The sequence below is a fragment of the Budorcas taxicolor genome, chromosome 1 (genome assembly GCF_023091745.1).
Source record: "Budorcas taxicolor isolate Tak-1 chromosome 1, Takin1.1, whole genome shotgun sequence".
In the NCBI taxonomy this organism is placed as follows: Eukaryota; Metazoa; Chordata; class Mammalia; order Artiodactyla; family Bovidae; genus Budorcas; species Budorcas taxicolor.
This window is the reverse complement of record NC_068910.1, coordinates 137,439,830-137,453,514: the sequence shown is the minus strand read 5'-3', so window position 1 is coordinate 137,453,514 and position 13,685 is coordinate 137,439,830. Positions and strand designations below refer to the sequence as shown.

The 13,685-nt window shown below is 46.3% G+C and overlaps 1 protein-coding gene across 4 annotated transcripts in view; it reads right to left on the bottom strand.

Annotated features, from left to right (window-relative positions):
* Positions 1-13,685, bottom strand: part of TMEM44 (transmembrane protein 44) — a 46,373-nt gene that overhangs the window by 8,293 nt on the left and 24,395 nt on the right. For all 4 annotated transcript variants that reach the window (XM_052639250.1, XM_052639237.1, XM_052639244.1 and 1 more), the window contains one exon: positions 11,067-11,225. In XM_052639250.1, coding sequence (XP_052495210.1) covers positions 11,067-11,225 — 159 coding nt within the window. The remainder of the gene's footprint in view (positions 1-11,066; positions 11,226-13,685) is intronic.

Sequence of the window (13,685 nt, the reverse complement as noted above, 5' to 3'; positions counted from 1 at the left end):
ATAAGATTTTCAATCATACACAAAAGTAAAACAATAACACCCATGGACACACCCTCCTTCATTTGTTCTAGCTCCCCCAAGCTTTCATTGGCTTAAGTATTTTAAAGTAAATAATGTCATCTGTAAATACTTCAGTATTATCTTATAGATAAGGACTTTAAAAAAATCCTAAGCACAATGCCATTATTACACCTAACAAAGTTGTTGTAATTCCACAGCATTGATTTTTTAATGACATCCTGCTGGAGGGAACATAAACTGAAAAAAAAAAGATTAATTGGAGAAGATACGAAATTACTAAAAATGATGGTTCCTCATACAGTGCAAAGGACGGAAATGTTGATGACAACATAGGGATTGAAAAAGTTACATAACTTCTGCAAACATAATGGAAATAAAACGAGAGGTGAAAGAAAGAATGGTAACCTTCCTCTTTCTTTAGAAAATACACATGTTCATGTAAAGTATAATTGGTGATGTGCAATTGCCACAGTGAGTTTTGTAGTTTGTTTTAAAAAAATTACTAAATTCAGTGTGACATACTGGATTATATTCTGGAACAGAATAAGCATTTTAATGGAAAAACTGGTGTGATTCAAATAAAGTCTGTACTTTAGGTAACAGTGATGTACTACCGGAATAATGTTAATTTCTCAGTTCTGACACATGCAGCATGGTGCTGCAATGTGTTAATCTTAGGAGGAACTGAGTGAAGGTAAACAAGAACGCTCTGCACTACCTTTGTAACTTTTCTGTAAATCTAAAATTATTCCCAAAGAAAAAGTGTATTTAAAGACAAGCAAACAAGTAAGCAAACAAATAAAGAAGCTGGAGTCCTCCAACTAGGTTTGAAATGAAACCCTGAAACCGCCTTTCCAAAATCTTCAGCAACCTAAAATTTCAGAAGAGTGCCCTCTAGTGGAAGTAGTAGATGAGACTGTCCCTAAGAAGTAGGATTAATCCAAATTTTTGTAACTGAGGTCTCTCTCCACCCCTTAGGAAAAAAAGTGAACATAACTAACATTTTTGTAGTTTTTTCCCTGTTTCAGGAGCAACATTTGTTCATTTTTGTATAGAAACTTTTTAAACAACCAAACTGAAGACTGCATGTAATTCTATCTCTGAAAGAGAGCCTTTATGATTTAATGAAGGAACAGCCCTCTGAAACACACACACAAAAATCAAATTATGCAAATTGCTTTTCTCTCTTAACACAGAATAAGCATTTCTATACACCCTTAAATTGCCTTTAGGACCACAATTCCATCACTTTCATGAACCACAGCACACAGTATTTCAATTCACCTCATTGCTAAAAGTACACATTTTTGTGTTCTGAAACCTGCCCCCAGGTCATGCGCTAACTTCTTTGTTCCTGAAGACTCTGAGGCGTATCTCTGCCACTGAGGAGAGTCACTTTCCAGACTGGCAGCTGAACGGGCCCCCAGAGGCCATCTGTACAGCTCCCTCCTTATATTTAGGGAGAAGAGACTTCCCCAGGACTCAGGTGGTGAAATGCTGCTGGACTCAGGACCCGTTATAAAGGTTTTTTTTTGTTTTTCTGAACATAAAGTTTTGAGACTGGCCAGATACACACCAGCTACAGTTCAGTCTTAGATTTCATTAAGTAGATTTCCTTTTTTATTTTTCTTGCACCTTTCAGGCATTTAAACCTTCCACCGTGCACTTCAGTATCTCATCCTTCCTATTTTTTTAGTTAATTAAGCAGTTCTGTAGCACTTAACTTGGGATCAAACGTGGTTTCAGCTCTCATACATTCTTTCCATATCTCTACCAGCTCTCTCCCTCTCTACCTTACGATTATACAGCGGAAGTGACAAACAGACTCAAGGGATTAGCTCTGATAGACAGAGTGTCTGAAGAACTACGGATGGAGGTTCGTGACACTGTGGAGTGATCAAGACCACCTCCAAGAAAAAGAAATGCAAAAAGGCAAAAATGGCTGTCTGAGGAGGCCTTACAAATACCTGAGAAAAGAAGAGAAACTAAAAGTAAAGGAGAAAAGGAAAATTATACCCATTTGAATGCAGAGTTCCAAAGAATAGCAAGGAGAGATAAGAAAGCCTTCCTCGGTGATCAATGCAAAAAAATAGAGGAAAAAATTGAATGGGAAAAATTAGAGATCTCTTCAAGAAAATTAGAGATGCCAAGGGAACATTTCATGTAATAATGGGCACAATAAAGGATAGATATGGTATGGACCTAACAGAAGCAGAAGATATTAAGAAGAGGTGGCAAGAATACACAGAACTGTACAAAAAAGATCTTCATGACCCAGATAATCATGATGGTGTGATCACTCACCTAGAGTCAGACATCCTGGAATGCAATGTCAAGTGGGTCTTAGGAAGCATCACTACAAACAAAGCTGGTGAGGTGATGGAATTCCAGTTGAGCTATTTCAAATCCTAAAAGATGATGCTGTGAAAGTGCTGCACTTAATATGCCAGCAGACTGGGAAAACTCAGCAGTGGCCACAGGACTGGAAAAGGTCAATTTTCATTTCAATCCCAAAGAAAGGCAGTGTCAAAGAATGCTCAAACTACTGCACAATTGCACTCATCTCACACGCTAGCAAAGTAATGCTCAAAATTCTCCAAGTCAGGCTTCAACAGTACATGAACCATGAACTTCCACATGTTCAAGCTGGATTTAGAAAAGGCAGAGAAACCAGAGATCAAATTGACAACATCTGTTAGATCATCAAAAAAGCAAGAGAGTTCCAGAAAAACATCTACTTCTGTTTTACTGACTATGTCAAAGCCTTTGACTGCATGGATCACGACAAACTGTAGAAAATTCTTCAAGAGATGGGAAGACCAGACCACCTGACCTGCCTCCTGAGAAATCTGTATGCATGTCAGGAAGCAACATTTAGAACTGGACATGGAACAACAAATGGGTTCCAAATTAGGGAAGGAGTATGTCAAGGCTGTGTATTGTCACCCTGCTTATGTAACTTCTATGCAGAGTACATCATGCAAAATGTCAGGCTGGATGAAGCTCAAGCTGGAATCAAGATTGCCGGGAGAAATAGCAATAACCTCAGATATACAGATGACACCACCTTATGGCAGAAAGCAAAGAAGAACTAAACAGCCTCTTGATGAAGGAAAGTGAAAAAGTTGGCTTAAAACTCAACATTCAGAAAACTAAGATCATGGCATCTGGTCCCATCACTTCATGGAAAATAGATGGGGAAACAGTGGAAACAGTGACAGACTTTATTCTGGGGGGCTCCAAAATCACTGTAAATGGTGACTTCAGCCATGAAATTAAGACACTTGCTTCTTGGAAGAAAAGCTATGACCAACCTAGACAGCATATTAAAAAGCAGGCACATTACTTTGTCAACAAAGATCCGTCTAGTCAAAGCTATGGTTTTTCCAGTGGTCATGCATGGATGTGAGAGTTGGACTATAAAGAAAGCTGAGCGCCGAAGAATTGATGCTTTTAAACTGTGGTGTTGGAGAAGACTCTTGAGAGTCCCTTGGATTGCAAGAAGATCCAACCAGTCCATCCATCCTAAAGGAAATCAGTCCTGAATATTCATTGGAAGGACTGATATTGAAGCTGAAACTCTAATATTTTGGCCACCTCATGAGAAGAACTGACTCACTGGAAAAGACTCTGATACTGGGAAAGATTGAAGGCAGGAGAAGGGGACAACAGAGGATGAGATGGTTGGATGGCATCACCGACTCAATGGACATGAGTTTGAGCAAGCTCTGGGAGTTGGTGATGGACAGGGAAGCCTGGCATTGCAAAGAGTCAGACACGACTGAGCGACTGAACTGACCAGCTCAAACTTTTTACTCGGCTCTTCCTTCATGTCTGTAGTGAGTAAAATGGGATGTGAGATAGCAAAATGGGTCACAAGCCATGGAGTGCTATATGCAAGGCCCCTGGTGACCTGGACCGGTGAAGGAGGAGTTCTGACCCACAGAGGGCTGGTTTCCTTAATAAAGATGACAGTTTCAATGCAGGGACATGCCAAGGTTGGCATAAAGGGTCGAGATGAAGAAGCCATATGTATCACAACGGTGGGCAGCAGGGGTTGGGAAAAGGGCCCTTTCTATTCCAGTCACAGGGATTTACAAATACTGTATTTAAGCCAAACTCTAGGACCACCAGGCAACCTTGGCCCTGGCAACCTTGGTTCCTATTCCTGATTCTTTAAAAATTTTTTTTTACCCTTTAAAATATGAGATATAACTGACATATAACATTGTATATTTGTGGGGTTTTTGGAAGAAATTTTGCTATTCATGTGCTGCTCAGAACCAAAGGACTGACTCAGTGTGACTAACCTCCGCCTGCCTCCCCCAGCCATACACCTTCACACCTAGAGTCACTTGCTAAATGGGGCCTGAAAGATAACCTGGTCCACAGCTGAGTATCTGTGGGAACGGTGCTTTGTCAGCCTCACCAGCTCCCTGAGCTCATTAGCTTCATTTACAGAGCAAGTTCAGAAAAATGAACGGCACTGCCTGGCGCAGGGACTCAGGGCCAGCGTGGGTGTCCAGCCCACCTGCAGCCTGCTGTCCACCGCACCGCATCTAGAACCATCGACAGGTTTGCAGAGCCCCAGCAGCACCCTCATTTGATCCTCACAATCTCTGTCATGTAGGCAGGGCAGGTCTCCTGATTCCCGTTTACAAAGGGAGAAACTCAAACCCAAGGAGTCCAGTGCAGAAAAGTATGGCCACCAGGCAGGTGAGAGCCTAACAAGTCCCGTCCCTGCTCAGCGCCCTCTCTTCTGCTCAGCCCTGCTGCCCTCGGGGCCCAGTGGAGAGTCTCTCCTCATCCCCAGGGGAACTGGCTGACTCTCCACACACTTCCAGACATACCATCTCTCTTGGCTACAGGGCACATAGGAGCACACAGATCTGGGCAGGGCAGATACCACACCCTGAAACTTGATTTCTAGCCTTTGGGGCCTATTGGAATGTTCTGGCCTCTTTCTTCATACTTTTATGTATTTTCTTTTAAAACTAGGACTTTTAGAGTCAGTGTATGTGGGCGTGTTCGTCTCTCAGTTGTATTTGACTCTTTGTGAGCCCGTGGACTGTAGCCTGCCAGGCTCCTCTGTCCATGGGATTCTCCAGGCAAGAATACTGCAGGGGGTTGTCATGCCCTTCTCCAGAGGATCTTCCCAACCTGGGGGTCGAACCCAGGTCTCCCACACTGCAGCCAGATTCTTTACTGTCTGAGCCACCAGGGATGATGTGTGTGTATTCTTTTTTTTAAACTAGTTGTTTTTTCCTTAAAAGAATGATGTGGCTTTAAGAAGGACAAACATCAGAGGCCTCTGTCCTGACCTGCGGGTGCTGGAAGCAGGGTCTGGAACAAGCAGTGCTTGTTGTCAAGGTTGTCAAGAGCCTCAGGCACAGAATTAGCAAGACACAGGGGCTGGGACTGGAGCCTCTTCAGACAGCAATCTGATATCTGGTGTTGGCTCTGTACACACACACAGACACACAGAGACACACACAGACACACAGAGACACACACAGACACACAAACACAGACACACAGACAGACACACACAGACACAGACACAGACACACACACACACAGACACACACACACAGACACACACACACACACACACACACTGTGCCGGCTCCAGCCAGTCATTCTCAACATGCAGACTTTCTTTCATTGACAGAAACAGCCCCGCTGCAGAATTCCTACAAAGCTTCTTACACCAGGTCGACAGCATCACTCGGAAGCACAGAAGGGAAAAAAATGACTAAGTACTCCTTCCTCACCAAGAGGGACTCAGTCCTTTCTTGCATCCCAGAGGCTAGCGGGGGAAAGCCTTTAAAGGCACAAGAGGAGTCTCAACACGAGGGCGACCCTGCACTCATGAAGCAGGGGCTGGCCACTGTGCTGGCAAGTGAGGAGGCTGGCTGGAAAGTCCTGCTCCCTGTGGGCCCAGCCCCCCACCCACTGCGGCTGCTGACCCCTCCTCCACAGGGGCTCAGGATGCCCTCGGACAGCTGTGCCAGGGGTAGGGCTACCTCGTGTTTAATGGCCGAGGGAGTGAGGGGGCACCGTCCCTGTGGAATGTGCCCTCTCTTGTGGAGATAGGCAGAAATCCAGGCAGCCCCCACAAATGACCTCTCCACAGAGTCACGAGTCACACTCATCCGGTGCCCTGACCAGCCCAGCTGGTGCACACTTTGAGGATCAGTGAAAATAACCCAGTTCTCCCTTCAGGCAAGTTTCCACATCTTATCTGTCTGATCCCTCCCTTCTCTTGTGTGTTCTGCATCACTGAAATTCCTTGTAAACCCCAATGTTTTATCCTGTCTGCTAGACAGGGCCTTGCCTGAGAACAAAGGCAGAGCACAGGTGAGCGGAGGAGTCCTGCCTCCCTCCCTAGGGAGCTCCTGCTGAGGCAGTGGGGTGTAGTGGGTAACGACAGGGTTTCTGAGCCAGACTTCTGAGCCAGGTTCAGATCCCCAGGTCTGCGAATTATAACTGTGATGATGGTGATGATGTTTTCTTGGGCATGTTACTTAAACTCACTTAATCTCAGTTTTCTCTCCTGGGAAACAAATATTTAAAGGTCTTTGCCTCGGGCTGTTAGAAGGATTATACCAAACAGTGTTTGTGAAGTAGAGAACATACCATGTGTGGCTCATGACACAACCTCAGTCACTGTGAGCAATGGTCTTAAAATGCTTAGTGAGCTGAGTGATGTGGATACAGTGTATGTTGTATTGAGGGGCCATTCTTCTCTCCACCTCCCCCAGTATGGCAGGAAGTGGGTCTTCAAATCCCTCAGTATGTGCCCCAAAGCCACAAAGCCACCCTCTGAGAGTTAAGTCACAAAACTGTAAAGGCCAAAGCCCACACAGGAGGTAAACACATCACCTTAGCTGGGAGTGCGCAAATGCTCCTTTCTGTACAGGAGGCGGAAGCCCAGCTGGTTGGCAATAGACAAAGACAATAAGAGGTCAAGGCCACGGATGCCCACTGTGGCCAGAGAGTAGAGACAGATGCCCAGGGTGCTGCAGCCCAGCATTAGAAAACATTTGCCGGGAGCAAGAGAGGCTGCAAACCAGAGGAAGTGGTGACCTGGGGCACAGCATCTGACCGCAGGCCTCAGTCCCTTTGGTGTGTGGTCTGGAGGAGCAAGGTCACAGTCAGGCTGTGGCCAATCTACCAAGGGCCCCCACCCGGTGAGGTGGGGCAGGCTGGCTCACCTGTCCTCAGAAGGTTTGCTTTCAAATCCCGCCCCCCTCAGAACATGCTTGCTGAACGAGTGAGTGACGGAACAGGTGGGTGAATGCGGCATCACACTCATCAAGTAAAATGCCCTCTTGCTCCCCTTCACCATCAAGGATCCAGAATCTTTAAGAAATACTGCTCTGAAAAGCCAAGGAGACCACCCCGTCCCACCACGCTGAGCTGCTGCTGTTTGATTGAAAGGCTTACAGCTTAATTTTCATCATTACACCTTCCAAATTTGGAAAACTCAGCGGTGGCCACAGGACTGGAAAAGGTCTGTTTTCATTCCAATCCCAAAGAAAGGTGATGCCAAAGAATGCACGAACTACTGAACAATTGCACTCATCTCACATGCTAGCAAAGTAATGCTCAAAATTCTCCAAGCCAGGCTTCAACAGTACATGAACCGTGAACTTCCACATGTTCAAGCTGGATTTAGAAAAGGCAGAGAAACCAGAGATTAAATTGCCAACATCTGTTGGATCATCAAAAAAGCAAGAGAGTTCCAGAAAAACACCTACTTCTGTTTTACTGACTATGCCAAAGCCTTTGACTGTGTGGGTCACAACAAACTGTGGAAAATTCTTCAAGAGATGGGAGACCAGACCACCTGACCTGTCTCCTGAGAAATCTGTATGCAGGTCAGGAAGCAACATTTAGAACTGGACATGGAACAATAGACTGATTCCAAATTGGAAAAGGAGTACATCAAGGCTGTGTATTGTTTGCTACCCTGCTTATTTAACGTATTTGCAGAGTACATCATGAGAAACGCTGGGCTAGATGAGGCACAGGCTGGAATCAAGACTGTCAGGAGAAATATCAATAACCTCAGATATGCAGATGACACCACCTTTATGGCAGAAAGCAAAGAAGAACTAAAGAGCCTCTTGATGAAAGTGAAAGAGGAGAGTGAAAAAGTTGGCTTAAAACTCAACATTCAGAAAACTAAGATCATGGCATCCGGTCCCATCACTTTATCGCCAATAGATGGGGAAACAGTGGAAACAGTGGCAGACTTTATTTTGGGGGGGGGCTCCAAAATCACTGCAAATAGTGACTGCAGCCATGAAATTAAAAGACACTTGCACCTTGGAAGAAAAGCTATGACCAACTTAGATAGCATATTAAAAAGCAGAAATATTAAAAAGTAGAAACATTATTTTGTCAACAAAGGTCCATCTAGTCAAACCTATGGTTTTTCCAGTAGTCATGTATGGATGTGAGAGTTGGACTATAAAGAAAGCTAAGCGCTGAAGAATTGATGCTTTTGAACTGCGGTATTGGAGAAGACTCTTGAGAGTCTCTTGGACTGCAAGGAGATCCAACCAGTCCATCCTAAAGGAGATCAGTCCTGGGTGTTCAAGGACTGATATGGAAGCTGCAACTCCAATACTTTGGCCACCTTATGCGAAGAACTGACTCATTTGAAGAGACCCTTATGCCAGGAAAGATTGAAGGCAGGAGGAGAAGGGGACGACAGAGGATGAGATGGTTGGATGGCATCGCTGACTCAATGGACATGAGTTTGAGTAAACTCCGGGAGTTGGTGATGGACAGGGAGGCCTACAGTGCTGCAGTCCATGGGGTCGCAAAGAATCGGACACAAGTGAATGCCCAAACTGAACTGAACATCTTCCAAAATTTCTACAATAAACACATCTTACTTTTAAGAAGAGAGCATATAGATTACCAGAAGACCCTGAACTGAATTGAACATCTTCCAAAATTTCTACAATAAACACATCTTACTTTTAAGAAGAGAGCATACAGATTACCGGAAGACCCGAAGGGTCACACATCTGACAAGCTACCCTGTCCCGTGCTCGCATATTCAACAGCCTGTCCTGGGAGATTCATAATCCCATCTGACCCGCAGTGTCTATGTCTAGTGATCTTCCCAGCTATTCAGCACTCAGGGCTTTGCCATGTGTCGTGTACGTGCGTTTCAGGTAATGAAGTAGGAGGACTGTGCTGGGGGAAGGCAGGGGTTCGGGAGGGTGGGGCAGCTGAGCTTCTAAAAATACATTTCTTATTTAACAAGGCAAATGTACTCATTTCCACTTGCCTCACTTATGAGTGTGATCCCATCCTCTTGGGATTTACGTAGTTAAGCAAATAAAAGTCTAAAAAGCGAGAGAATAGAGGAGAGGAAGGAAAAGGGCTGGAAAACACAGAAATGGCCCAAAACAGTCACAGAGACAAATTTCCAAACTTTTCAAGGTCACGGTCCAATCCTGACCTCAGTTAGGGTTTCCACAGAGTGAGAGTGAGTGTAACTTCCTACCCTCTCCCTCCCTCCTCCACCTCCCCGTCTCACCAACCCCGCTGTCCCTTCCCCTCACTGAACACACTCTGTACTCAGGCTTCCTCTCCCCTTGGAGCCTTGGACTCAGCCTGGACTGCTGGCTTCCGGCCGCCAAGCCATGCACCTTGGGTGTCTTGCCCATTCTGAGATCAAACCCAAGAAACAAACAGCATCGAATGCAGGACTTTGGGATACACGGACCCTGAATGGTCCCTGGTCTGAAATAGAATCTCTCCCTCAAAACTCAAGCTCTCAGGGACCAGCTGTGTTTGTTCCAGGACTGAGAGATAAAGATGAGGGCAGCCCTGGCCTCCAGACCTAAAAGCTTGTGCACAGCCTAGCGGGGGAGGCAGGTCCCTGCAGCCCCCCAGGCCACACGGCACACAACAGAAGGGGTGTAAGAGATGTATGGGCTGTGGGCACCCCAGAGAGGGAGGCTTTAATCCCTGGGCGGGGGGGGGGGGGTTGTGAGTAGGTGGCATCTGGGTATGATCCTGACATGTGAAAACTGGGCCAGAGAAGACCCAGGAAGAAAGGCCCAGAACCCTGGGGACGAGGTAGCAGTCCATGGCCAGGGAGGACATGTAGGTCAGGGCAAGGAAGGGCACAAGGCCTGGGCAGGTGTGCACGGCCTGGAGCCCACGCCACAAGATCAGGACTCAACCCCTGAAAATCACAGGCTCTAAGTCTTTCAGATTTCAAGGTTCACTGTGAGTTCAACAAGTATGGGGGACTGACTCAGGACCTCCGGCTCCTTACTTTGCCAAGTAAGGCCACTACGACCAAAACCAAAACCTCAGCACCAACTAACCACTTCCTATTATCATCAAATCATAAAAAGGTATTTAAACATCAAAAGAGTGGAAGAACCCAACCAACCCAGAACGAAGGTGCCCCCCGCTGACACCACCTGTCCACGACGCTGTCCTTGTTCTCACTGGCTGCAAAGGGAAACTTCCTTCTGACCAGGGCTGGGAGCCACAGCTTGTGGGGCTGAGAGGGACAGGACCACAGACCTGAGAGTTATACCCATTTCTGTATCACAGAATGTGATGTGTCTTGTTCGCAGATCCAAAAATTCACAATGAGGCAAAGCTTATGAAAGTGCCAGGCAGGATGCCCACCAAGGGCCTCCGTGTATCACCACGACAGCACCACAGGGAGCAGCTGGTGCTCCTCTGGGGGAAGAAAGGCTTCCCTGGTCAAATGGGTTTGGGAACCACGGAGCCTCGTTAAAAAGTCTGTCATTCAGCATTTATTTCTCTAAAACGTGACTGTTTCCATTGACTCAGTGTGCAGTGCTTCCCCGACTCATCTGACCACAGAAAGTCCTCCCCAGCACGGACTGTGCAGGAAAGTCCTCGGAAGATGCTTATTCACTGTTCAGCAGGCACGAGGTTGGTGTGGAGGAGCGGAGAGATGCAGGTACCAGGGAGGCACGGGCAAGCCCAGGTGAAGGAGGACGCGCACACCCACCAGCAGACCCAGCACGTACCTCGAGGTCCGAGTTGATGGAAGAGACCTGGGAGGAGCTGCTGGAGGACACGCGGGCCTGGATGACCTGAACCGGAGGGTAGGAGGGGGGCTCCTGCAGGGACGTGGCTCCTGTGTCTCTCTGTCCGTCGCCAGGCAGCCTGCTGGCACTGCAGCTCACCTGCAAGGTGTGTGGGGAAGGGCAGGCAGAGACTTGGCATCTTTATTTTTTGCACTGTCAGGGCGTTCGTGTCCTTCAGGGTTCCAAAGGTAGGAAGGGATGTAGCATGCGGCGACCTCCGCCATCCTCCCGAAGCCACCGAGCTCCCCCTAGCGGCAGTCAGCCCTCGTTTGTGTGTCCTTCCAAACTTCCTGTGCACACACGAGCAAATGCAGGGACATATTCCCCCCCATTTCCACTAACAGTAGTACACTCTGTAGCCTCCTATGCATCCTCCTTCCTTTTCCACTTAACAACATGCTTTAGAAATAGAACTGCAGCAGCTCTGTGTTTGTAGCATTGTATAGGTGTTCACAATCTGTTTAACCAATCCCCTGCTGATGGATGTTTTAAGGTATTCCCAACCTCTTGCTTTTACCAATCATTACTGACTGTGGTAAATTATATCTTACATTCACAATTTCAGGATATACAGGATAAATTCTTAGACGTGGAATTGCCGAGTCAGACGGTATGCACACTTGTCATTTGGATAGCTCTTGGCAAAAGTAGGGCTTCCCTTGTGGCTCAATGGTAAAGAATCCTCCTGCAATATGTGAGACCTGGGTTTGATCCATGCGTTGGGAAGATCCCCTGGAGAAGGGAATGGCTACCCACTCCAGTATTCTGGCCTGGGGAATTCCATGGACTGTATAGTCGATGTGGTTGCAGAGTTGGAAATGACTGAGCGACTTTCATTCTTACTTCCACTTGGCAAAAGTGCACTCCATAGAGGCTTAACCAGCACACCTGCCAGCAGCCTGTGAGAGTGCCTTGGGAAGGGTTAAGGGAGGAAGAAACTTATGAGATTATCTAGCTAACTACCATCTATCTATATCTATCTATCTAGACTTCCCAGGTGGCCCCGCCAATGCAGGAGACATGAGACACAGGCTCGATCCCCAGGAGGAGGAAACAGCAACCTACTCCAGTATTCCGTCCTGAAGAATCCCATGGACAGAGAAGCCTGGCAGGCTACAGTCCATAGATTCTCAAAGAGTTGGACACGACTGAAGTGACTTAGCAAGCACCCATATCTATCTACCCATCACCTATCTCTCTGTCCACCTCAGAAGAGATGTTCCTCCCACAGGGCACACAAGTTTCCCACAGGGATCCTCGAGGCTATGGGCGGGGGTTTCAGTTCAGTTCAGTCACTCAGTTATGTCTGACTCTTTGCGACCCCATGGACTGTAGCACCAGGCATACTGAGCTGGCATACTGAGTGTAGCACCAGGCTTCCCTGTCCATCACCAACTCCTGGAGTTTACTCAAACTCATGTCCATCGAGTCAGTGATGCCATCCAACCATCTCATCCTCTGTTGTCCCTTTCTCCCGCCTTCAATCTTTCCTGGCATTAGGGTCACTTCAAATGAGTCAGTTCTTCACATCAGGTGGCCAAAGTATTGGAGTTTCAGCTTCAGCATCAGTTCTTCCAGTGAATATTCAGGACTGATTTCCTTCAGGATGGAAATGGTTGGATCTCCTTGCAGTCCCCCCCTCAAGAGTCTTTTCCAACACCACAGTTTAAAAGCATCAATTCTTTGGTGCTCAGCTTTCTTTGCAGTCCAATTCTCACATCTATACATGACTGCTGGAAAAACCATAGCTTTGATGGACCTTTGTTGGCAAAGTAATGTCTCTGCTTTTTAATATACTGTCTAGGTTGGTCATAACTTTTCTCCCAAGGAGCAAGTGTCTTTTAATTTCATGGCTGAAGTCACCATTTACAGTGATTTTGGAGCCCCTCAAAATGAAGTCTGTCACTGTTTCCCTTGCTTCCCCATCTATTTGCCATGAAGTGATGGGACCAGATGCCAAGGTCCCATAGTTTTCTGAATGTTGAGTTTTAAGCCAACTTTTTCACTCTCCTTCATCAAGAGGCTCTTTAGTTCTTCTTTGCTTTCTGCCATAAGGGTGGTGTCATCTGCATATCTGAGATTATTGATATTTCTCCCGGCAATCTTGATTCCAGCTTGAGCTTCATCCAGCCCAGCGTTTCTCATGATGTACTCTGCATATAAGTTAAATAAGCAGGGTGACAATATACAGCCTTGATGTACTTCTTTTCCTATTTGGAACCAGTCTGTTGTTCCATGTCCAGTTCTAACTGTTGCTTCCTGACCTGCATACAGATTTCTCAGGAGGCAGGTCAGGTGGTCTGGTCTCCCTTCTCTTGAAGAATTTTCCACAGTTTGTTGTGACCCACACAGTCAAAGGCTTTGACATAGTCAATAAAACAAAAGTAGATTTTTTTCTGGAACTCTCTTGCTTTTTCAATGATCTAACAGATGTTAGCAATTTGATCTCTGTTTCCTCTGCCTTTTCTAAATCCAGCTTGAACATGTGGAAGTTCACGGTTCATGTACTGTTGAAGCCTGGCTTGGAGAATTTTGAGCATTACTTTGCTAGAGTGTGAG